Source organism: Mobula hypostoma, chromosome 11 (genome assembly GCF_963921235.1).
Source record: "Mobula hypostoma chromosome 11, sMobHyp1.1, whole genome shotgun sequence".
Taxonomy (NCBI): Eukaryota; Metazoa; Chordata; class Chondrichthyes; order Myliobatiformes; family Myliobatidae; genus Mobula; species Mobula hypostoma.
In genome coordinates, this window is record NC_086107.1 from 94,021,760 (window position 1) to 94,048,044 (window position 26,285).

The window sequence follows — 26,285 nt, forward strand, 5'->3', positions numbered from 1 at the left end:
GTAACCTTGCCAATAATGTAAAAGCCAATCCCAAAATTTTTTTTCAGATATAACTATAAATAAAAGGGGAGGAGAAGATGGCGGCGCGATGCAGCGCACGCGCCCGCTCTGAATTGATATCGTATTTGTTAAATAGGGATCGTGCACAATCCTGATTTGATGGAGACGGACATGAGAAGCACGGAGGAACATCTGGAGAAACTTCTGAAGTGCCTGCTTCACTGCCGTTGCTACTGTGCGATCGAGAATCTCAGGAGGGGAAGGCCCCAAATCCTCAGCTTTGCCTATTGCCTGTTGCTGGGGCCGGGTCGAAGCGCTCGGCAGAGATGGTGCTCGGTGCTCGGTGTCGGAGGGTTGGTCAGAGGCTCGAAGTTTTCGGACAGACTTGGAGTCGGACTGTGGTCGGGTGCTTCCAGGATGCTGCATCGGCAAGTTTGTGGTGCAGGAAGCTCATGGCAGGGAGAGTTTTTCTTCCTTCTACCATCTGCATGAGATGATGGGACTTTTGAGAGACTTTGTGACTTTTTTTACCATGCCCATGGTCTGTTCTTCTATCAAATTACAGTATTGTTTGCACTGTTGTAACTATATGTTATAATTATGTTGTTTTTGTCAGTTTTTTTTAGTCTTGGTTTGTCTTGTGTTTCTGTGATATCATTCTGGAGGAACAAATTGTATCATTTCTTAATGCATGCATTACTAAATGACAATAAAAGAGGACTGCATGTCCTCATAATCTAATCTAATCTAATCTAAAATATAGAAATAAATATATATATATATGGGGTTGAATATATATGGGAATGAACAGGGTTGACAGGAATAATAAATCAGCCATAATGGAATGGCGAAGCAAACTCGATGGTCTGAATGGCCCCATTCTTCTCCTTTGCCTAATGGTCATACGGTCCCCTCACACAGCCGCCCCGTGTACCAACTACAGCGCACGTCAACGACCAGCTGAGTACCCTCCTGCCGCAGCTCCCACGGGACCACCCCCGCCAGCCCGCAGGGTTAGAGCCACACGTGCATGGGGTGTGGCGCCACCCACGAGCTCTGGCCCAGAACGCACGCCCCTCTTGGCTTTGGATGAGTCCTTGGCTCCAGGTAACGGAGGCGCCCTGCCCGGCTGTTTCTCTGCAAACACCACTTACGGACAATCTCGCGGATGGTCACCGGCTGAGACAGCAAAGCCGGCGGACTCTTTCCAGCGATGTTCACCGCCCGCACACGGAAGAAGATTTTCTCCCCTGTAGGAAGGTCCTTGACTGTGTAACTCAGGCGCTCCACCAATTCCGTGTTGGCGGCAATCCACACATCGGCTGCAGAGAAGCACAAGGTCCAAGATGAAAGTTTATCAGTTTACTGTCAGATGCACCAGGGTGCAGTGAAATTCCTTGCTTAGAGTGAATGATATAAGACATTGGTATAAGATGGCTTAAGACATAGGAGCAGAATTAGTCCACTTGACCCATCAGGTGCTCCGCTATTCCACCATAACGGATTTAATTTCTCTCTCAACCTCATTCTCCAGTCTTCCCTCTGAACGTTTGGCTTTCTTACGAATCAAGAACCCATCAAGCTCTGCCTTAAATATACTAAATATTGGTGATAAAAAACAACAAAACTTTTACAGATGCATCATAGAGAACATCCTATCTGGATGCATAACTTTATTTGTTTATTTACAGGACGTCGGGGTCACCAGCTATGCCAGCATTTATTGCCCATCCCTAATTGTCCTTGAGAAGGTGGTGATGAACTGCCTTCTTGAACCACTGCAGTCCCTGAGGTGTAGGTACACCCACAGTGCTGTTAGGGAGAGACTTCCATGATCTTGACCCAGCGACAATGAAGGAACGCCGATATGTTTCCAAGTCAGGGTGGTGAGTGACTTGGAGGGGGATTTCCAAGTGGTGGTGTTCCCAAGTATCTGCTGTTCTCACCATTCTAGCTGGTAGTGCTTGTGGGTCTGGATGGTGCTGCCTTAGGAACATTGGCGTGTTGTTGCAGTGCATCTTGGAGATAGTACACACTGCTGCAACTGTTCATCGATGGTGGAGGGACTGGATTCTTGTGGAAGGAGTACCAATCAAGTGGGCTGCCTTGTACTGGATGCTGTCAAACTTCTTGAGTGTTGATCGAGCTGCACTCATCCAGGTGAGTGGCGAGTATTTCATTACACTCCTGACCTGAGCCTTGGAGATGGTGGACAGGCTGTGGGGAGTCAGGAGGTGAGTTACACACCACTGGATTCCTAGCCTCTGGCCTGCTCTCATAGCCGTGGTGTTTGTATGGCTAGACCAGTTCAGTTTGCTATCAATGGTAACCCCCAGGATGCTGGATTATACTGTAAAATTATTTTTCCTTCAGTTTAGCTCTCCTACGCTTGCTTGTATTTTTACATAATTATTGAGTAAATTTTTTTATGAGACCAAGCTTGCCTGCATCATAGGACACAATGATCTGGGGTGAAGATACTTCTCTACCAAAGGAGGTGTAAGGTGGTTCTTCCCTCCGCTAGCCTGCAGGTCACCCTTGGGCAAGATGTAGCACCTGCCTAGCCCCCTGATCAGGGTCACGTGAAGCCACGGAAGCAGATGGTGGATGGTCGTACGAGCAGCCGGTGCACATCACAAGTCCTGGTTATGCGACCACTGACGCCAGGCAGACAGTTTCTGAAGAGTACTGACAGTGGCTGGAGTCACCTGTCTTGTAAAGACACTGCCCAGAAGAGGCAATGGGATGACAAACCACTTCTGTAGGAAAATTATATATGTCTGGGATTCCTGATGATATTGGCTGCTTTTCAGAAGCAGTGGGAAGTATAGAGGGGTTGCCGAGAAGATTTACTAGAATGCTGCCTGGATTAGACAGCATGTCTTATGAGGACGGGATGAGCGAGCGAGGGCTTTTCTCTAGGAGAATGAGAGGCAACTTGACCGAGGTGGTACAAAATGATACGAGGTATGAGTGGACAGCCAAAGAGTAAACAAAGACTGACAAACATCTAATATACAAAAGAACACAAATAATGCAAATATAAATATATAGATAAATAGATACATACAAACAACCTAAGCACATGAGTTGCAGGATCCTCGAAATTGGGTCAGTAAGTTGCAGAGTAGCACACAGAAAATGCTGGAGGAACTCTGCAGGTCAGGCAGCATCTGTGGAGAGGACTAAACAGTCGATCCTCTCAGCCAAAACGTTGACTGTTTATTCCTTTCCATAGCTGCTGCCCGGCCTGCTGTGTTCCTCCAGCATTTTGTACGTATTACTCTGGATTTCCAGCATCTGCAAAAACCTCTTGTTTTTCTGTAGGTTGCAGAATCAGTTCGGAGTTGAAGTGAGTGAAGATTTCCACGCTGGTTCAGGAGCCTGATGGTTTGAAAGGTAATAACTGGTTGTGTGTGTTATAATTACAGGAAAAATGCAGCATAGATACACAATAATGTGCAAGGGCCACAACGAGGTAGACTGGGGGGGATAAGGAGTTCATCTTTTAGCATATCAGAGTCTGATAACGGGGAGATTGAAGCTGCCCTTGAACTTGGTGGTTTGTGTTTTCAAGGATGAATTAATTTCAGGAGCTCGGCTCTGATTTAATGGAACAAATCAGTAGTTTGGTACTTACAGCCTTCCTTTGCATATTCAATCAGGTATCCGTCCAGCCCACCAGGACCGACCTTCTCCGGCATTCTCCACTTTAGCGTGGTGGTGGTGTCAGTCACATCCTCGACCACCAAGTGCGTTGGCTCACTGGTGGTGCCTTAAGACAGGGAACAGATACTTAGTGCCCGATTCACTGTGGTCACTTGCCATGGGCATCAAGCCATGGGACATATATTCATATCACGAAAACCAATTTTCCCCAGGATCAATAGAGTATGACTATGACTATTATATAGAACACAGAACAGTATAGGCCCTTCGGCCCACAATAGGGTTGCCAACTGACCCGTATTAGCCAGGACATCCCATATATTGGGCTAAATTGGTTTGTCCCATACGGGACTGCCCTTGTCCCGTATTTCCCCCGCTAAGGTAGAGCGTTCCTATGAAACCATTCATAAGCCGAAATGGCATAAAGCGAAGAAGCAATTACCATTAATTTAATTGGGAAAATTTTTTGAGTGTTCCCAGACCCAAAAAATAGCCTACCAAATCATACCAAATAACACATAAAACCTAAAATAACACTAACATATAGTAAAAGCAGGAATGATGTGATAAATACACAGCCTATATAAAGTAGAAATAAAATGTATGTACAGTGTAGTTTCACTTAACAGAATTGGGAAGATTAAGCCAAAACCAATTTGTAGAAAAAAATCGGCAAGTACATGCATACGCACATCATGTATGTGCACATCACGCATGCGCACACAGGTGCCCGCGCAAGGTTTCATGGACATGGTAGTCTTTCTCGGGGTAAACACAAGTGTCCCGTATTTGACTGCTACTTTTGTCCTTTATTTGGAAATGAAAAAGTTGGCAACCCTAGCCCACAATGTTCTGCTAACCTAGATATATCTACTCCACTATCAATCTAGCCCTTCTCTCCTATACAGCCCATGAACTATCAATTTTTCTACCATCCATGTGCCTAGCTATGAGTCCTGTAAGGCCCCTAATATACTTGCCCCTACCGCCACCTCCAGCACTCATGCACCCTTCACTCTCTCCTTAAAAAAAACCTCCTTCTGACATCCCCCCCACCATACTTTTCTCCGTTCAACTTAACAGAATGTCCTCTGGTCCAAGCAATACTGTACGATACAGGCCCTTCAGCCCATGGTGATAACCTAGCTCATCCCAATTTTCCGCATTCGGCCCTTATCCCTCATATGTCTTTCTTAAATGTTACTATTATACCTGCCCCAACCACTTCATCTGGTAGCTTGTCCCACATACTCACCACCTTCTGCCTCTCAGATCCCTTCTAAACCCTTCCCCTCTCACTCTAACCTAATACCCTCTAATATTGGACTCCCCTACCCCGGGGAAGGCTGTGACCAAGCACCTTATCAATGCCTCTCATATTTTTAAACATTTCTAAAAGATCACACCTACGTTTCAAGGAATAAAGAGCAAGCCTGGCCGACCTCTAACTCAGGCCCCCTAGTCCTGGTGACATTCTTGCAGGGGTGCAGTGCTAGCTGGAGCACACCGGAGCGCGTCCGGCACATCTTTAAGAAGAAAGCCGAAATAAACAAGCTAATTAATTAGGTGCCACCCAGGGTGATTTGAGTATCTCAGAAACTGCTGATCTCCTGGGATTTTTACGCACAACAGACTCTGGAGCTTACAAAGAATGGTGCTGAAAACAAAAAAACATCCAGTGAGTGGCTGTTCTGTGAGAGAAAAAATCTTGTTAAATCAATTGGTGGATTTTTTTGTTTGTTTTCAGCATCATTCTTTGTAAACTCCAGAGCCTGTTGTGCATAAAAATCCCAGAAGATCAGCAGTTTCTGACATACTCAAATCACCCTGGGCGGCACCTAATTAAATAGCTTGTTTATTTCGGCTTTTCTCTAAAACATGTGCCGGATGCGCTCCAGTGCGCTCTGGCTAGCACTGCACCCCTGCATTCCTGTAAACCTCTCTGCCCTCTTTCCAGTTTAACCATGCCATTCCTGCATCAGGATGACCAGACTGTGCACAGCACTACAAGTGTGGCCACTCAATGCCTTACAGTGTCTGTCCTTATACAGGATGACCGGAACTCTACACGGTACTCCAAAAGTGCATCCTCACAAACGACTTGTGCAACTGCAACATGATCTCCTAGCTGCTGTACTCACTTGGTGCCAACAGTGGCCCAAAGCCACAACTCATGAACTCCGCCAGAATGAAAACTCTTCCTGAACCACATAGAAGTTGTTCCACTTCATCACCAGATGCAGCCACAAAGAGACTGCAGATGCAGGAATCTAGAGCAGCAGACACATCCTGATACGGAGTTCCACAGAACACACAACAGTACGGCACTGTACAGGTCCTTCAGCTCACTGGCCTGTTAACCTACATTCACATCAATCTAACCCATCCCTCCCACATAGCCCTCCATTTTTCTTTCATCCATGTGCCTACCCAAGAGCCTCTGAAATGTCGCTAATGTATCTGTCTCTACCACCTCCCCAGGCTAAGAACTTCTTAAATGTCCCTAATGTATCTGTCTCTACCACCCTCCCAGGATAAGAACTTCTTAAATGTCCTTAATGTATCTGCTCCTACCACCTCTCCAGGATAAGAACTTCTTAAATGTCCTTAATGTATCTGTCTCTACCACCTCCCCAGGCAGGGTGTTCCATGCACCCACCACTCTCTGCGTATAAATCGTATCTCTGTCATCTCCCCTATACTTTCCTCCAACCACCTTAAAATTGTGCCCTCTTGTATTAGCCATTTCTGCCCTGTGAAAAAGGTGCTGGCTGTCCACTCTACTTACAGCTCTTCCCATGTTATACACCTCTATCAAGTTGCCTCTCATCCTCCTTAGCTCCAGAGAGAAAAGACCCAGCTCACTCAACCTTTCCTCATAAATCATGCTCTCTATTCTAGGCAGAACCCAGGTATTTTCCTCTGCACCCTCTCTAAAGTGCCCACATCCTTCCTATAACGAGGCAACCAGATCTGAGCACAATATTCCAAGTGTCATCTGACCAGAGTTTTATAGAGCTGCAACATTTTGTTACGGCTCTTAAACTCAATCCCCTGAATAATGAGGGCCAACACACCATATGCCTTCTTAACCACCCTATCAATTTGTGCGGTTACCTTCACACTGTTCCTCCACACTGCTAAGAAACCCGCCATTAACCCTGTACTCTTCCTTCAAGTTCAACCTTCCAAAGTTTCTCACTTCACACTTTTCTTGATTAAATTACGTCCACCACTTCCTATAAGACATTTGTTTGCCCCATCAGACACAGCCAGCCACCACTGAGATTCCAGCCCTTCACTCACCAATGGGCATGAATGGCCTTGAAGAAATACTTGGCGGAGAGATACCGATCCCGTTCATGGCAAACACTCGCATCTCATACAGACAACCCTCTATCATCCGCGTGGCCGTGAAGGTCAGCTCTTCCAAGGGATCGAAGTTTAACTTCATCCATCTCGAGCTGGTCTTCTTTTTCCTTTCCAGTAAGTAACCTGCAGGAGGAGAAAAGGAAGAAAAAATGTCCCTTTGAGGCTGGGGAGGATTTATGTCACGATGCCTCTCCCTTGCCCTCCCTGTAGAGCAATAAGATGGACCACTTGCTATGAAAGCTGGAGACCCTCCTCCCTTAGAAAATGGAGAGGCTCCTGTGTACCCATAAAGCTCGTGGGAATCTTTCTTTGACCAGTAAAGAGAAAGATAGAGAGATAAAGATTGGCTTTATTTGTCACATGCTCAAAGTTCAAAGTACATTTACTATCCATAAGACATAGGAGCAGAATTAGGCCATTTGGCCCATCGAGTCTGCTCTGCAAAGTATGTATACTATTTACAACCTTCAGATTTGTCCTCTTACAGACAGCCACGAAACAAAGAAACCCATGCAACCCATTAAAAAGACCATCAAGCACCCAAAAATAAAAGTACTTTTTGTTGAGTTCACTCAACAATAAAAAGTAAGCAAATAACATTCAAAACTAAAGTTATACCCACCACCCTCTGTATGAAAAAGGTGCTCCTCTGGTCCCTTTTAAGTCTTTCCCCTTTCACCCCAAATACCTGCCACTTCTTTTGGACCCCCCCCCCCACTCTGGGCAAAAGACTATTACCATCCACTTCATCTGTGCCTCCCATAATGTTAAACACTTCTATATAACCACACAAGCCTGTTCAACCTTTAGCTGATGATAGTTTACTGGTCATCCATCTGCACAGCCCCACCATCAGACCTGGTTACTGGTTAGAAAACTAATCATTGCAGAAATGGGTGCTTTATCTTCAGCTGTCTTTTCCATTGCTGGGAGACATCCCAAGGCCTTGCTCATCAAAGTGCACAAAGGCAATTGCTCGCAACTTATAGTCCACTGAAGGAAGGCAATTCCTAGCAACTTCCCAGTTCTTCATTGAAGTGGCGGGAACCTGGGCCACGTCTGTACCTGTAACGGGCTGACCACCATCGTACTTCGGAGCGTCCCATGTTGCTGTGCACCAGTCGTCTCCAATGCCAGTGATCCTGACGTTCTCAGGAGGATCGGGGATATCTGCAACAGAAAGGTATAATGCAGGAGGCCACGCACACACCAGTGGAAAATCATAAATGTTAAAGATTACCTTTGTTTGTCACAGGTACATCAAAACATACAGTGAAATGCTCACGTCAACAACCAACACAGTCCGAGGCTGTGCTGGAGGTAGCCCGCAAGTCTCGCCACACCTCTGGCGCCAATGCAGCGTGCCCACAACTTACTAACCCTACATGTACACCTTTGAAATGTGGGAGGGAACTGGAGCATCCGGAAGAAACCCATGTGGTCACGGGGAGACAGACGTACAAACTTCTTACAGACAGTGGTGGGAATTGAACCCTGATCTCATAGCTGGCTCTGTAAGGCGTTATGCTGAACGCTACTCGACTGTGCTGCCCCAAGAGCCCCGGATCACAACTGGGTAGAAGATACAGTACTGTGCAAAACTCTTAGGCACATATATATAGTTAGGGTGCTTAAGGCTTTTGCACAGTATTGTAGTAATTTTATGTATTGCACGGTACTGTTGCCGCAAAGAAAACACAAATTTCAAATAAACCCGATTCTGATATGGGTCTCTAACGTGGACTGAGAGCGGGAAGGGGGTAGGGAGAGGGGAGAGAGCAGAAAGCACCAGAGAAATATTCTGTTTTGGAATCAAATGACCTTGCTGGTGTCTCAGAGCTGGGTGTATCTGTACCTGGCATTTCCCCCCTACCAACTGCCCCACATCCCTCCCACCACTCCCAGCATCATTTGCTCCCGACAGATTTACAAAGTCACTCTCCACTCCACATTGACCAACAGTAGTGTGCAAAAGTCTTAGGCACCCTAGCTATATATGTATAGCTAAAACTTTTACAAAGTAATGCAGGTCGGCACAGATTATTTTATTTTTATTTAAAGACACAGAACAGTAACAGGCCCTTCTGGACCAATGAGCTGCCCCAATTACACCCATGTGACCAATTAACCTCTTCACCCATCCATCTTTGTAATGTGGGAGGAAACCAGAGCACCCAGAGGAAACCCACATGGTCATGGGGAAAATGTACGAACTGCTCTCAGAAAGCAGTAGGAATTAATCCGGAGTCACTAGTACTGTAATAGGGGTACAGTAACCACTATCCCATGGTGCTGCCCCTGGTTATTATCCTCACTGGAATAGATTTCAAAGCCCTGTTAACAGCCACATCCATGAGTCAGCATTGTGTTCTTGGGTTAAAGATAGTTACCGATTCATTTTAACAATCGCATACAAGCCAGGCATAGGACAAGATGCAGAGGAGGGCTGGCTCGTGGTTTAACCTCAGAGATTGCCAATGAAACAAATTTGTCAACAGTGGGAGTAATTAATAACCCTTTATGAGTGGAAAACTCTCAATTTTCATTCCAAAATTATCCTCCTGCTTCCAAAAAAACAAGCAAGAAATGGTTTGATTTGCTGGTCAATTTCACCCGTTTCCCTACCAGACATCGCAGCTTTTCGCCAAACCGACCCCGCCCCCTCGTGGTTGACAAGACGTACCAACAACTTTGAGGTAGAGGGTAGCTTTATCTTCGCCTGCTGGGTTCTTGACCAAAATGTTGTACTTTGCCTCGTCCTCCCTCAGGGCTCCTTCCAAGATAAAGCTGCTATGGTTCTCCTTGGTCTCAATACGGCAGCGTCCGTCTGTCTCTGTGAATTCCTGGGTGGAGATTAGGGAGAGGTTTACTTCAAATTCGGAATCTCGCAAACAGGTTTGTCATCACTGTCTAATATGGAACCACAGGAACAAGGAGTCACAGAGTTGGAGAGTCATAGAACATAGACATGGTCTTATGTTATACATACTTCAGCCCACAATATTGTGCTGATCTTTTAATTTATTCTAAGATCAGTCTAACCCTTCCCTTCTACTAGCCCTCCATTTTTCTACCATCCATGTGCCTATATGCTCCCGATGTATCTGCCTCTACCACCACCCCTGGCAGGGTATATAGAGTAACACAACACAGAATGAGGCCCTTCGGCCCAACTGGTGTATGCTGACCACAACCTCCTCTCTGCCGGTTGTGGTTGCCTGTGTTGAGCTCATAACCAAGCCCCTCCCCTCCATGTACCTCTCCAAATGCCGGCTTAAATGTTGTAATTCTACATGAAGCAAACTTTGTTACCAAGGGCAAGGTTACTGTCCATTACAAAACGAATCAATAAATAGTCCCCTCGATAGTGTAGCGGTTAGCACAAGAAGACCACAACCTCATCGTAGGATTTGGAGGCTTGCATGCCTCAGTGACCCAGAGAGCTACACTGGCTGGAGACAAGGCCTTGCACTTTGGCTCTTGGTAGGGTCACCCATGCCAAACAGGTCAAAGGGTAGAGGCCAGACTAAGAGTGGTCCACCGGTCCTCCAGGTTCGGGGGTTCAGCTCAGGGCTAACAACCCTGACTGGTAATATAAAATACTTACGGAAACAGAAATGGAGAATTCTTCTAATTTGAGTGCGACAGTATTCCTGAGTCTCCACCTGGGACTTGCATGACTGACAGTAGTGAAAACCGAGAGGAAGCTACTGACATGATGAAGGAAGCCCTGAACACCACCAGAGACGGAGGACCTTCATCGTTGCCCTAAACGCCAGCGGCGTATCGGGTAGTGAGCAAGTAAAGCTTGGGGCATCGGACTTCGGGGATCAATTCCAGCTGCTCGGTAAGAAAGTTTCTACGTTCTTCCTGTGCGTGTGTTTCCTTCCACAGTCCAAAGACGTATCGGTTAGTAGGTTAGTCAGTCATTGCAAATTGTCCTGTGATTAGGTTAGGGTTAAATCGGTGGTTTGCTGGGCTGAGAGGCTCGCTGGGCCGGAATGATCTATTCTGCACTGTATTTCGGAATAAGTAAATAATAGTGACAGAAGGGAACGACCGGGTAGTGTTCATAGGCCCATGGACCATTCAGAAATCTGATTGCGGAGGCAAAGAAGCTGATCCTGAACTGGTGAGTGTGGGTCTTCAGTCTCCTGTACCTCCTCCCTGATCCAGACCATATCCTCATTGTTGCAGGAGACTTCAATCATGCTTTTCGTTGTGTTGGCTTTATTTTGTTTATCTTTGATTGTGGTCTTTATGCTAATTGTGTGTTTTTTTTAAATGCTGCATTGGATCCGGAGTAACAATCACGTTGTTCTCCTTTATATTCGCGTACTGAAGAATGGCAATAAATGAGTGGTGAGTGCTCGTGGACGCTGCATTCTTGAGCCAATTGTGGCCCCTTGAAGATGTCCTCGATGCCGGGAAGGGCTGCGCCCATGATGAAGCTGGCTGTGACTACAACTATTCTCTATAGTTCAGTAGTCCAACTTAACATCAGAGAATTGTATACAATAAACACCCTGAAATTCTTTTTCTTCACAGGCATCCACGAAAGACAGAAGTGTGCCCCAAAGAATGAGCGACAGTTAAAACATAAGAGCCCCAAATACCCTTCCCTCCACTCCCTGTTACTCCGCTGTAGTGTGATTGACAGCGTCCGGTCACCAGCTCAGTCGCACTGTGCCACGGTGTTCGGGCACTACAGATTAAAACTTGCTCTTGGGACCTGGCTGGTGCCAGACCACAGAAACTGTCACCCATCACCTTGTTCTGAGCGAGAGAACTGTTGTTTTGAAGTGCAGACTGATTAGGGCACGTAAGGATTCCAAGAAACGTCAGTAACCCAGTTTTAGAGATGCTGCTGGTTGAGACTACAAAAACTACTTCGGTACGTTAACAGATTAGCACAGATCGCAGTTAACGTTGGATCTTAGTTAAACCTCATTTAGAATTCAAAGTTCAAAGTTCAAAGTAAATTTCCTATCGAAGTAATGTACATGTCACTATATACCACCCCGAGATTCATTTTCTTGCGAGCATTCACGGTACAACAAAGAAATACAATAAAATCAACAAAGGGGGGGGTCGTTGCTCGCTGCCGCTTACGCGCCGGGGGGGGAGCTGGGGAGGCACTTTGGAGTTCTCACGTTTAACTGTCGTTCGTTTTTTGGGGTATGTCTCTGTTTTTGTGGATGTTTGCAAAGAATAAGCATTTCAGGATGTATATTGTATACATTTCTGTGACATTAAATTTGACCTTTGAAATGCAAAACACTTTCAAACGACCAATGTGCAAAAGAAGACAAACTGTGCAAATAGAAAAAAACTAAGAATAATAAACGACAACATGAGGTGTTCAGTCCTTGAAAGGAAGCCCATCAGTTGTGGAATCAGCTCAGTGTTAAGGTGACATTATCCACTCACCTTAAATTGGCTTCTTCCCCTTCACCATCAGATTTCTGAATTGTCCATGAACACTACCTCACTGTTCCTTTTCTTTCTGCACTGTACCCACAAAATAATAAATTAGTTTACTGGTACAGATCTGTATTGCAGATTGAAAACCCATTGGACCGCGGAAGTGCTGGACAGCAGAATGCAGACTGCAGAGTTACCGAACCTCGCATGGAAACCTTCAGTCCAGCTCGTCCAATTTGAAAGAGTGCAGAGAAAATTTACAAGGATGTTGCTGGGACTTGAGGACCTGAGTTATGGGGAAAGGCTGAAGAGTGCGATGTCACCGGTAAATAAGGTCGTAGAGAGAGGTTTTTGGCACATAAATCAAAGTACTGAGTACAGGAGTTGGGATGTTATGTTGAAGTTGTATAGGACGTTGGAAAGGCCAGATTTGGAGTACTGTCAGCAGGCCAGGCAGCATCTATTTAAAAGAATATTGTCGACTTTCAGGCCAAAACCCTTCAGCAGGACTGAAACATCAGCAGAGTTTTGGCCCGAAACGTCGACTGTACTCTTTTCCATAGATGCTGCCTGGCCTGCTGAGTCCCTCCAGCATTTTGTGTGTGCTGCTTGGACTTCCAGCATCTGCAGATTCTCTCTCGTTTGAGATTGGGTTCGGTTAGAACCTAAAGTTATAGCTTAAAGGTGAATGGTAAATTATTTAAGGAAACCTTTGGGAGAACATCTTCACTCAGGAGCTGGTGCGAGGGTGGAATAAGCTTCCGGTGGAAATGGTGGACGTGGGTTTAATTTCAACACTTAAGAGAAATTTGGATAAGTGCTTGGCTGAGAGGGGTATGAAGGACCCTGGTCCAAGTGCAGGTCAATGATTCTAGGAAGATGAACAGTTTAGCATGGATTAGTTGGGCCAAAGGGCCCATTTGTGCTGTAGCACTCTAGGACTCGATGAATACAGATACTATTTGTGGAAATATTATATTCGGTTTCAATCATTTAACTGAGTTAAGGTGGCAGACCAGAACTTTCAAAAGTCTTGTCGGAAATGGCCAAGAGTTGATTCAGACATGGTTACAAAACTACTTTTGGCTGACCAGCTCAAATTTCTTTCTCTTCCCCTTGATGCACATTATAAACTTTGAGGGAAGTTCCACTCGCATTGCAGGCTTGGAGATTTCCCCGATCAGCCTGATGCAGCCACAGTGGTCAGTCAGGAGAATCCCCAGGGTAAGTCCCAGCGCGCTGCAATCTCGATGGCACTGCAGCGTGGTGGATAGCCTTCAACTTTGCGGCACCTGTGGTCGGGCTTCAAATCCCATCACTGCCTGTAAGGAGTCTGTACATTCTCCCCGAAACCACGTGGGTTTCCTCCCAGTGCTCTGGTTCCCTCCCACATTCCAAAGGCGTATGGGTTAGGGCATGCGATGTCGGAGCTGGAAGCGTGGCGTCACTTGCGGGCTGTCCCCGGTGACTGTGTTGAAACCACACGTTTCACCGTATGTTTCGATGTACCTGTGACAAATAAAGCTAATCTTTAGATCCTTAATCTTTGAAAATTGGCCCTTCAGTTGTGCCAGACAGGGCCATCCTAGGCCTACAAGTGGTATGAACAGTGGTCCATTCTGGACAAGCTGATTCGTGTGGTAGCAACTCCAGCTCCGTGTTACTAGCCCTCGGATTTGAGTCCCTCTTTAACGTCCCGAGCAGAGACGGTGATCTATTGGGAAGAATGTGTTTAAGCAAGACAGGCAGCATCTATGGAGGGGAATAAATTGTCGACGTTTTGAGCCATTATCAGTTAAGGAAGGAAAGGGGGAAGAAGCTGGGGGAAGGGACGGAGTACAAGCTGGCAGGTGATAAGGTGAGTCCAGGTGAGGGGGGAAGTTGGGACAGTGGGGAAGAGGGGTGAAGTAAGAAGCTGGGATGTGATAGGTGGAAGAGGTAACGGTTGCAGGAGAAGGAATCTGATAGGAGAGGAGAGTGGACTGTGAGAGAAAGGGAAAGGGGGTGGGGCACCAGAGGGAGATGATGGGCGGGCGAGAAGAGAAGAGATAAAGGGGGAGCCATAATGGGAAATGGAAGAGGAGAGAAGGAGGAGGGGAGAGAAATTAGCAGAGGTTAGAGAAATGAATCCCCACCCTAATGAGGTTTTTTTGTTCTCCCTCCCAGCTCGGATGAAGGGTCTCTGACCTGTAACGCTGACTCTGCTTTTCTTCCCGCTGATGCCGCCAGACCTGCTGAGGGTTTCCAGCATTGTCAGTTTTAAACACGAGGGATCCTGCCAATGCTGGAAATCCAGAGCAACACACACAAGATGCTGGAGGAACTCAGCGGGTCAGACAGCATCTACGGAGAAAAATAAACAGTCAGCATTTCGGGCAGAGGCACTTCAAGTCAAGTCAAGTCACTTTTCATTGACATTTCAACCATAACTGCTGGTACAGAACACAGTAAAAATGAGACAACCTTTTCCAGGACCATGGTGCTACATGAAACAATACAAAAACTACACTGAACTACGTAAGAAAAAACACAAAAACTACGCTAGACTACAGACCTACCCAGGCCTACATAAAGTGCACAAAACAGTGCAGGCACTACAATAAATAATAAACAGGACAATAGGCACAGTAGAGGGCAGTAGGTTGGTGTCAGTCCAGGCTCTGGGTATTGAGGAGTCTGATGGCTTGGGGGAAGAAACTGTTACATAGTCTAGTCGTGAGAGTCCGAATACTTTGGTGCCTTTTTCCAGATGGCAGGAGGGAGAAGAGTTTGTATGAAGGGTGCATGGGGCCCTTCATAATGCTGTTTGCTTTACGGATGCAGCGTGTGGTGTAAATGTCTCTAATGGCGGGGAGAGAGACCCCGATGATCTCCTCATCACAACATCATCCGGACTTTGGGAAAAGACCCTTCATCAGAACATCTGGATGTTAAGACCTTTCACCAGGACATTATCAGGACTTTGGGCAAAAACCCTTCATCAGGACATTTGGACAATAAGACCTTTCATCAGGAGCAGACTACCTACCTGGTCAGACTTGAACCAGGTAACCACCGGACGAGGTTCACCACTGGCATCAACGTCCAGCCTCAGCTTGTTACCTGCTACCACGATGATGGTGTTCTGGGAAACCACGCTGCCCGTGCAGTCAAGGTGGATCTTGGGGGGCTCTGTGTCGGACAGGAAATAAATTTAGAAGTCACCGGAAAGAGAGAATGTGAGACAGAAGAGAGGCGACCACTCGGTGGGATAGGGGGGTGTGAGGTGGAAGGGGAGTGAAAGAAAGCCAAGTAGGAGACAGGAGAGTAGGAGAAGGAAAGGGGGAGGGAGAAAAGGCAGGTGAGAGAGAGAGAGAGAGAGGAAAAGGGGAGTTAGTGAGTGAGTGAGAGAGGAGCAGAGAGAGAGTGAGAGGGGGAGCAGAGAGAGTGTGACTGAGAAAGAGAGAGTGATGGGGGGGAGAGAGAGGGACCGAGTGAGTGAGAGAGAAGGGGCAGAGATAGAGGGATGGAGAGAGAGACAGGACTGAGAGGAGAGAGTGAGTGAGAGAGAGGGGAGTAAGAGGAGAGGAGCGAGTGAGTGACAGAGAGGGAGAAGAGAGGAGAAGGGGATAGAGAGGAGCAGAGCGAGTGACAGAGAGGGAGTAAGAGAGTGAGTGAGTAAGCATGAGGGGAGGAGAGAGAGTGGAGAAATAGGAGATGAAGGGGAGAGAGGGAAGAGAAGGAAAGAGAGGAAGAGAGAGGAAGTGGAAGAGCGAGAAAAGGTCAGCACAGACACACGGAGCCAAATGCCTGTTTCTGTACTGTATATCTCTATCAGTAAACCGCTGAAAAGGAAAGGGGAGAGAGAAGGGTGAAAGTGAAAGAAACCATGATTCTCCTGTGTAATGACAGGATACAGAGAAGAGAAAGAGATGGGAGAAAGAGGAAGGAACGTCAAGGGAGATGCACACGAGGGGAGGTGAGTGATGGCGGGCAAGGGACGGACACCATGAAGAGAGACATCAGGAGGCAACCAACAGGAATACATATACAAGTATCAGATAAGCAGAATAGAGGTCTTGTTGCACCAGATAGAACAATTTGCATCTTTTTCAAATTAAAACTGCAAACCCAAAGTTTAAAACAAAGGATTTCAGCACCAGATTTAAAAATATTCAAACCTTACCTTGCCGGGGGACGTAGTCAATTTTAATCTCTGGAAAAGAGGAGAGTAAAACAAAATGGTCAGATAGTGGAAGGAACAGGGATTATTACAAGGAATGTTAGGGAAAAGATAAGGCTATTCTGACCACTAAGCCTGTTCTATCACTGAATGAGATTTATGACATGGGGCATGACTGCATCCACTTGCCTCAGTTCCAGATCCCTTGGTGAACAAATATCATCAATCCCAATTTCAAACTGGGCCAGGGCCTCGTGACCGCAGTGGGATGATGTTCCACACCAACCAGCTTTTGCGCAAAGTGGTTTTCCAAAAGCCCAGGTTTTATTGTAACATTACATCCCATTGTGTTGGATTTCTACAATAACTGGACTTCTCTCTATAACCTTACCTAACAATTCTTTTCTCTCTGTAACCTTCCCTACCAATTCTTTTTTCTCTATAACTTTACCTAACAATTCTTTTCTCTCAATAACCCTATCTATCAGTTCTTTTCTCTCTAACCTTCCCTATCAGTTCTTTTCTCTCTATAATCTTACCTATCAGTTCTCCACCAGAGTCATTTTGAGATGGTTGAACTTGATTAAGTAAGCATTTATTGCCCTTGGACAGAGAGGCTAGCTGGGCCATTCCAGTTCAATGTCAACTATACCACAGGGGACTTGAAGCCATAACTAAGCCACATCAGGAGATTGAAAGGACATTATTTCTGAATTGACTACTTTGACTCAATTACAGCCCATTATATTCAGTGAGTATTAAACCATAATACTGAACATTCTGCACATACCTAATTAAGAATCCCGTACAATCTTCATACATTATATTCTTGTTATATTATTTATCACATTATTAATAATTTTATTAATAAATTATACTATGTATTGCATAACGTCTTGTATGTATCAATATATTGCATACATAAAAGTATATAATTGTATATTATATCTCTATAATATTACATATTTATCATGCATCAATCCAGTTGTGGAAATATTAGATATTCACAATTACAATCCCATAAAGACAACATGAATTAATGTGGACAATGAAAATTACATATACCAATTACATATACCCATTACATATATCTATTACATATACCCATTACATTATTTTTTTTGTGTGCCATACTCTGCCAGAGCCTCGGCAATCACTTTTCAAGTTGTCTTGGAGGAAAGATTCTGTGAGTGGTCCCCCACAGCACAGTCTTTTTTTTTTACGAGGCCGAGTTGCGAGCTCGACACTCAACCTAGCACGGATGGAAAGCGTGCCCGGGAGTGGCCCAACTGGGTTCGAACTCGGGAACCTTCGCTCCGGAGTCCGGCGCTGATGTCACTGTGCCACCAGCCAGCCAGCCATTACATATACCCATTACATATACTCATTACATATACCCATTACTTATACCCATTACATATACTCATTACATATACCCATTACATATTACATATATCCATTACATGTACCCAATTACAATCCCATGTAGACTGTGTGAGTGAATGTGGACAAAGGAAATTGTGAGAGTGATCCGCCTACCCAGGAAGTTGAGCTTGGCAGAAAGAGAGAGAGCGTAACCATCTGGAATAAAGGTGTAATCAGCTTCATCTTCTGGAGTGACACTGTCGATGACCAATTTATGAATCCTGGAGATGGGAAAAATCCGAGTCAGAGTGAATAATACAGTACCTGAGATCGAGTGGTGAAAGAGAAGTCACAGAGAGGCACTGATCCACAAACCCACAGCTCCTACTACCTCACGCATGCTTGTCAAATCCACGTGGCACTTTGTACTTGCCCAGTATGTGAGCTCTCTGCCTGGCTAGTGGGTGTCACATATGGGCAGTCAATCCAAGCTTAGCTGACAACAGTCACCAACTGAGACGAGTACGGCCACTGCTCTGCCCAAGACCACAAGAAATTGTAGAGACTGACAGACGCAGCTCAGTCCATCACAAAAAAAAGGACACCAATTATGCTTCCATTGCCTAGAATCAAAGACCCACCACAACCCAGTTGCTCTCTCTTCTCCCTCTCTCCTGTCAGGAACAGATACAAAAAGCTTAAGAACACATAACACAACTTTACGGTCTCTGTCTCCACTTTACACCGCCTAAGTAAAGCGGCCAAACATGATGAAAGACCTCCCCCACCCCCAATCCACCCACCATGGGATTTCTCTCTTCTCTCTCCCATCGGGCAGAAGATACAAAAGCTTGAAAGCTCATACCACCAGGCTCAAGTACAGCTTCTATCCCACTGTTATAAGACTCTTGAATGGACCTCGAACAAAATAGGAGCTCTTGATCTCTCAACCTACCTTGCATCTTACTGTCGGCACTGTGTTATTTATTTACTTACTGAGATACCGCGTAGAACAGGCCCTTCTGGCCCTTTGCGCTGCACCGGCAAGCAATCCCCCGAATTAACCCTCGCCTAATCACAGGACAACTTACAATGACCAAGTAACCTATCAACTCGCATGTCTTAGGACTGTGGGAGGAAACAGGGGCACCCGGAGGAAACCCACGCGGTCACAGGGAGGACGTACAGGCAGTAGCAGGAATTGAACCCAGGTCGCCGGGACGGTAAAGCGTTGTGCTAACCACTACACCACCGTGCCACTGTAACATAATGCTTTGCCTGTAACTTCATTCTGCATTCTTCGCACTACCACAATATGCTGCTGAGATGAAATGACCTGCCAGGGCAACATGCAAAGCTATTTTTTTTACTGTATCTCAGTACATGAGGCACTAATAAAACAACTTACCAATATATATAGTACAGAAGTATCCCTCTGGCCTACTGTGTCAAACATGATGGTGAATTAAACTAATTAAACTAAATTAAACTACCTGTATTTGATCCCTCTCTCTCCAATCCCCATATATTCACATGTTTCTCTAACAACTTCTTAATCACCACAATTGTATTTGCTTCCATTTATCTGTTGTAATGATTTGGATTTTTAGAAGCACCACCCCCCCCCCGCGACCTCAGTGGGATTTGAACCCTTAACATCGAATATTACAGCACAACGATGCTTTGCCGAACTTTTAACCTACTCTTAGCAACCTAACCCTTCTCTCCCACATAACCCTCCATTTTTCTACCACACATGTGCCTATCTAAGAGCTTCTTAAATCCGTCTGGACCTACCACCAGCTCTGGCAGCGCGTTCCACACACCCACCGCTCTCTGAGTGAAACAAAATTCCGGCAAGAATGCAGAGATTGCCACTGGTGGCGAACTTACCGGCCGACATGAGTGATGTGGATGCGTTTACTGGGAATCACCTCCACTCCGTTCTTCAGCCACTTGCCTTTCACCTTCTCGTCAGACACCTCACACATGAAGACAGCCTGCTCCTGGGCTTTCAATGTGAGGTCGGCGAAGCTCTGCAGTACCTTCAGGACCTTGTCTAAAGATTGAAGAGAGATTACCTTCATTGGTCACTCATGGTCATGGCGAGAACGTTTAAGCTCCTTACGGACAGCGACGGGAAGTGAACCCGGATCGCTGGTGCGTTAAAACGGTAAGCTAGCCTCTGTTCTACTGTGCAACCAGACAAAAGTACACAGGCTTGCTCCACCTACAGCCCTCTATAAAGAAAAAGCATTCACTTTTACTCATCCTGTCGAGGGGTATGAGAGAGGCTGTAAAGAGATACAGTGCAGAAACAGGCCCTTCAGCCCATTGAGCCCAGACTATCACTCATTGACATTAATTCTGCATTCACCCCACTTTATTGTGCCCAGAATCTACATACCAATTAACCCACAAACCTGCACGCCTTTGGGATGTGCAAAGAAATCCATACAGGAAGAACGTGCGAACTCTACAGGGACAGCACCCAAGGCCAGGATCGAACCGGGATCTCTGGAGCCGTGAAGCAGCAGCAGCCACCGGCTGCTCCACTATACTCTGGCCATCAGACCCGATGTGCAAATCAGTCAGCCCACAGAGGAGATTATGTCTTTTCTCACTGCTGTGGTTTGACTTGGTGGAAGCAGGTGTATTATCAACGGAGTTACATAAGACCATAAGACCACAAGATGTAGGAGCAGGAGTAGGCTATTCGGCCCATTGAGTCTGTTCCACCATTCAATCAAGGCTGAACCAATTCCTCCAGTCTTCCCCACTCTCCTGCTTTCACCCCATACCCTTTGATGCCCTGGCTAAACAAGATCCTATCTATCTCTGCCTTAAATACACCCAATGACTTGGCCTCCACAGCCGCTCGTGGCAACAAATTCCTCAGAGATGCCACCCTCTGACTAAAGTAATTTCTCCCCATCTCTGTTCTAAATGAACGTCCTTCAATCCTGAAGTCGTGCCCTCTTGTCCTGGACTCCCCTACCATGGGAAATAACTTTGCCATATCTAATCGGAGTACTTATTGGGAGTTCTTTATATTCAGAAGATCAGATCCTCGGGCATAGATAGTCCACAATCTAAATTAGAATGTGCTTAAACATACGCTACGGTAGTGTGGCGGTTCGTGCGACACTATTACAGCTCGGGGCGCCAAAGTTCAGAGTTCAATTCCGGTGTCCGCTGTAAAGAGTCTGTACGTACTCTGGGAGAACATGTAGGTTTCCCATGGGTGCTCCGGTTTCCCCCCCCACGGTCAAAAGACGTTGCGGATAGTACGTTAATTAGTCATTCTAGATTGTCCTGTGATTGAGGATGGGGTTGCTGAGTGGTGGGGTGGAAGGGTTTGTCCTGCATTGCATCTCAAAATAATATCAAATGATTGATACCTGGGAGGGAATTAGAAGCTCGAATCTACTCAGGTGATTAACACTAGCACTTAGGAATGAGTTACAGGCTAGAATCTGATCCAGGGTTCGGATGGTTAATACGAAAGGGTTGGGCTGGTTAATGCTGAGGACAAGTGCTTGGGAGTGAGTTACACTCTGCAGTCTAACCAGGAGGTTCAAATGGTTGATGTTAATAACAAGGGCTTGGAAGTTAGTTACAGCCTGGAATCTGTCTACATGGTTGAAATGATTTAAAACTACCACTGAGTGCTTGGGAGTGAGTTATAGGCTGGAATCTAATGGACGATTTCAGGTGGTTAATGTGACAAAGAAGTGCCTGGGAGTAGGTTACAAACTGGGATCTAATCACGCCTCTCGGGTTATTTATGTGTAGACAATGGAATGTGCAGTAGAGTTACAGATAGGGCCATATTAGCACTGGTCTGAGTGCTCTGAAGATCATAAGAGAAAGGAGTGGAATTAGATCATTTGGCCCCTCGAGTCTGTTCCCCCATACCACCATGGCTGAGTTACTATCCCTCTCAACACCATTCTCTGCCTTTTCCCCATAACCTTTGACACCTTTACCAATCAAGGACCTATCAACCTCCACTTTAGATATACCCAATGACCTGGCCTCCACAGTCATCTGTGGCAATCGATTCCACAGACTTACCATCCTCTGGATGAAGAAATTCCTCCTCATCTCTGTTCTAAAGGGACGTACTTCTATTCTGAGGCTGTGGCCTCTGGGTCCTAGGCTCTCCCACTAATGGAAGCATCCTCTTCCATGTCCACTCTATCTAGGCCTTTCAATACTTGATAGGTTTCAATGACATACCCCACCCCAATTCTTCTAAACTCCAGCGAGTACAGACCCAGAGTAATTAAAAACTTCTCATATATAAACACACTCATTCTCGCAAGCCTCCTCTGGACCCTTTCCATTGACAGCCTATCCTTTCTTAGAAGAGGGGCCAAAACTGCTGACAATACTCGAAGCACAGTCTGATCAATGTCTCTTATTAATAATTTGTGGTACCAATGGAAACTACCTTCCCAAAATGTCCTCTTAATTTTGAACCTTCTATAAATCCCTAATTCACCAGCCCGAGGAAAAAGGTGTTTTTGAGTTTGTGATCCATGATTTGTTAAATGAAGGAACCAGCAGGAATGAACCAAGTAAATGAGGTGTACAAATTTCCCTTCCTGTGGTCCAGACCCCCGGCTGCCCAATGTTTAATTTTCCCATACCTTCCACGATCAGATCAGCCTCAGATTCGCCCCCATTGGTCTTGATCTTGTAGCGGCCACAGTGCTCTTTGGTGGCCTCGTTGATGATCAGGGTGTGCTTCTTCCCGTCCTTCTTCATGCGATATTTCAGGGCATCTTCTCGAGTCAGATCAACTCCGTCCTTCGACCTACAAAAAGCGACCAAGCAAGAAAAGAGGAGAGTTATGGGTTTTGGAAAGGCCATATACCCCTATTCACCACATCCCTCCCAAACTGCTTCCCACTCCCTTTGACCAATATGTTTCACTTGTCCCTATGTAACTTGGTTCCAAATTGGTTTATTAATGTCACGTACCACGATCCAGTGAAAAAGTTTCATAGCCACAAAACTACACTCAGTGGCCACTTTATTTGGTACGGGAGTGGAACTCAGTGTGATCTTCTGCTGCTGTAGCCCATCCACTTCAATGTTGTGTGTTCTGAGATGATGTTCTGCGCACAGCCGTTGTAACGCATGGTTATTGAGTTGCTGTCAGCTTGAACCAGTCTGGCCATTCTCCTCTGATCTTGCTCATTAACAAGGCATTTTCACCCACTCAATTTATTTTTGGTTTTCGCGCCATTCTTTTGCAAATTCGACAGGCATACAAATCCCAGGAGATCAGCAATTTCTGAGATACTGAAACCACCCCATCTAACAGCACTTTACAGTACCAGTGATCAGGGTTCAATTCCTGCGCTGCCTGTAAGGAGTTTGTTCATCCTCCCCGTGACTGCCTGGGTTTCCTCCAGAAGCTCTGGTTTCCTCCCACAGTCCAAAGACGTACCAGTTGGTTGGTAACTTGGTCATTGTAAATTGTCCCGTGATTAGGCTAGGATTAAGTAGGGAGACAGCTGGGCGGCGCAGCTCAAAAGGCCAAAAGGGACTATTCTGCACTGTAAGTCAATAAATACCAGTAATAATTCCATGGTCAACATCAATTAGATCACATTTCTTCCCCATTCTGATGTTTGGTCTCAGCAACAACTCAACCTCTTGACCATGTCTGCATGCTTTTATACATTGATTGGCTGATTAGATATTTGCATTACTGAGCAGGTGTTCAAGTGTATTTCATGAGATAGCCACTAAGTGTATATTACTAACCTTGTCATTAATAATTCTGGTATAATTCATGTTCTTTCTTTGTGAGTGCTGCTTATCTGACACTCTGTGCCTGTGAAGCTGCAGCACGTAAGCTTTTCATTGCTTCTTTGCCCATGTGGACACTATGCAGTACTGTACAGAAGTCTTAGGCACATATCTATAGACAGGGTGCCTAACACTTTTGCATAGTACTGTAGTAATTGTATGCATTGCACTGTAATGCTACCACAGAAAAGTAAACAAATTTCACGACCTATGCGAGTGATGATAAACCTGATTCTGATTTGGGTCTCTGTTGTGGACTGAGAGTGGGAAGGGGGCAGGGAGAGGGGAATCACGGTTGGGAAAAGGGGAAGGGAGAGCGAAGCACCAGAGAGACATTCTGTAATGATCAATAAACCAGTTGTTTGGAATCAAATGACTTTGCCTGGTATCTCAGGGCTGGGTGTGTCTGCACCTGCACCAACCCCCACCTGCCCTTGGCACTCCTTCTCTGCCATCTGTCCTTCTGTGGCACTCCACCCTCACCAATCCCAACATTCTTTGCTCCCGCCAGATTTACAAACTCACTCTCCACTCCACATTGACAAATACAATACTGTACAAAAGTCTTAGGCACCCTAGCTACGCAGTATGTATCATGTTCCATAGTCTTTCACTTTCCTCTTTTAATTCACCATTTTATTGATTCCTGTATGTTGTGTGCATTTGAAATGGCTATATCTATTAAGTAATTTGCTCTTGCTTGTTTAAGCTGTAATATTATATCAAGACCGGACAGTTATTATGGATCATCCTGTCTGTAATAATGGATCAGTCATAATATAATTTGTAGGGCCCTGACTCGAAGACCAGATCAGGCTTGTATTTATAGTAAGGAATGGTGCCTTTTTTTAAGATTGTATCTTAAAGCAGGATTTTGGTGAATGATGTTTGCCTCTTGACTGGGCCTGTATAAGTAATCAGATTGAGTTAGATTGCTACAGGATCATGTAATATTATAATTCAAAAAAGTACTGTACTATTATTATTTTGTTTCTCTGCGCTAAATTTGTGTCTCTGTGGTTACTGTTCCTCCAACTCATATGGAAGCTTTCCCTTCATTATGACACAAAACCTGTCTATACTTCTTGTTGCCTCGGTTAGTAGTCAGCAGGATCAAAGACCCCACCCACTTCAGACACTTTCCCTTCTCTCCCCTCTCATTGGGCAGAAAATATGTTGCTTGAAAGAACACACACCAGGCTCAGGGACAATTTCTACCCCACTAAAACGATTCACAGTCCTCTACTACAATAAAATTGACTTGACTCACAATCTATCTTGTTTTGACCTTGCTCTTTAACATTTACCTGCACTGCATTTTCTCTGTAACTGTAGTTTATTCTGCATTGGTACATTGTTTTACCTTGTTCCAGCTCAATGCATTGTGCTAATGATCTGATCTGAATGAACAGTATGCAAGTCAAGCTTTTCTCTGTATCTCGGTACGTGTCCCTAATAAATCAATTACCAATACTTCTACTCAATTGCCCATGACTTTCTCTGTGCAGTACTGGTCCCTCTTGCGTGCAGTCACAGATGATTAGATTAGATTAGATTATGAGGACACGCAGTCCTCTTTTATTGTCATTTAGTAATGCATGCATTAAGAAATGATACTATGTTCCTCCAGTATGATATCACAGAAACACAGGACAAACCAAGACTGAAAAACTGACAAAAACCACATAATTATAACATATAGTTACAACAGTGCAAAGCAATACCATAATTTGATAAAGAGCAGACCATGGACACGGTAAAAAAAAGTCTCAAAGTCCCGATAGCCTCATCATCTCACGCAGACGGTAGAAGGGAGAAAACCTCTCCCTGCCATGAACCTCCAGTGCTGCAAACTTGCCAATGCAGCACCCTGGAAACACCCGACCACAGCCAACTCTTGAGTCCATCCAAAAACTTCGAGCCTCCGACCAGCCCTCCGACACCGAGCACCGAGTACCATCTCTACCGAGCGCTTTGACCCCGGCCCCAGCAACAGGCAATAGGCAAAGCCGAGGATTTGGGGCCTTCCCCTCCGGAGATTCTCAATCGCACAGTAGCAGCAGCAGCGCAGCAGGCATTTCAGAATTTTCTCCAGATGTTCTTCCGTGCTTCTCACGTCCATCTCCATCAAATCAGGATTGTGCACAGTACCTACTTAACAAATACCGATATCATTTCGGAGCGGCCATGCGCGCTGCGTCACACTGCCGTCTTCTCCTCCCCTCCATAGATGATACTGCAAACCCTGACACTATGACCCCCGCACCCCCCCAACTGCCCCTCCCACCAACACACCACCCCAGGATGGCAAGCAGAGAGAAAGAAAGCTCCCTTACCAGACAACCACAGCTCCGTCTTCTGACACCTCACATTCAAACTCAACCCGGTCATCCACGTACACATGCTGGTCGTCCAGGGGCACGACGACGGTGACAGGCGGTTCTGAGAGAGAAACAGTGTTTACAGA

The 26,285-nt window shown here is 45.7% G+C and overlaps 1 protein-coding gene across 1 annotated transcript in view; it reads right to left on the reverse strand.

Annotated features, from left to right (window-relative positions):
• The window catches only part of mybpc2a (myosin binding protein Ca), a 113,622-nt gene that overhangs the window by 30,752 nt on the left and 56,585 nt on the right, over positions 1–26,285 (reverse strand). Inside the window, exons 13-23 of the mRNA XM_063062541.1 lie at positions 26,155–26,260; positions 22,648–22,814; positions 19,886–20,051; positions 18,167–18,273; positions 16,631–16,660; positions 15,494–15,636; positions 9,725–9,884; positions 8,107–8,211; positions 6,976–7,164; positions 3,641–3,775; positions 1,155–1,322 (exon numbers count right to left, since the gene is read on the reverse strand). Coding sequence (XP_062918611.1) covers positions 1,155–1,322; positions 3,641–3,775; positions 6,976–7,164; positions 8,107–8,211; positions 9,725–9,884; positions 15,494–15,636; positions 16,631–16,660; positions 18,167–18,273; positions 19,886–20,051; positions 22,648–22,814; positions 26,155–26,260 — 1,476 coding nt within the window. The remainder of the gene's footprint in view (positions 1–1,154; positions 1,323–3,640; positions 3,776–6,975; positions 7,165–8,106; positions 8,212–9,724; positions 9,885–15,493; positions 15,637–16,630; positions 16,661–18,166; positions 18,274–19,885; positions 20,052–22,647; positions 22,815–26,154; positions 26,261–26,285) is intronic.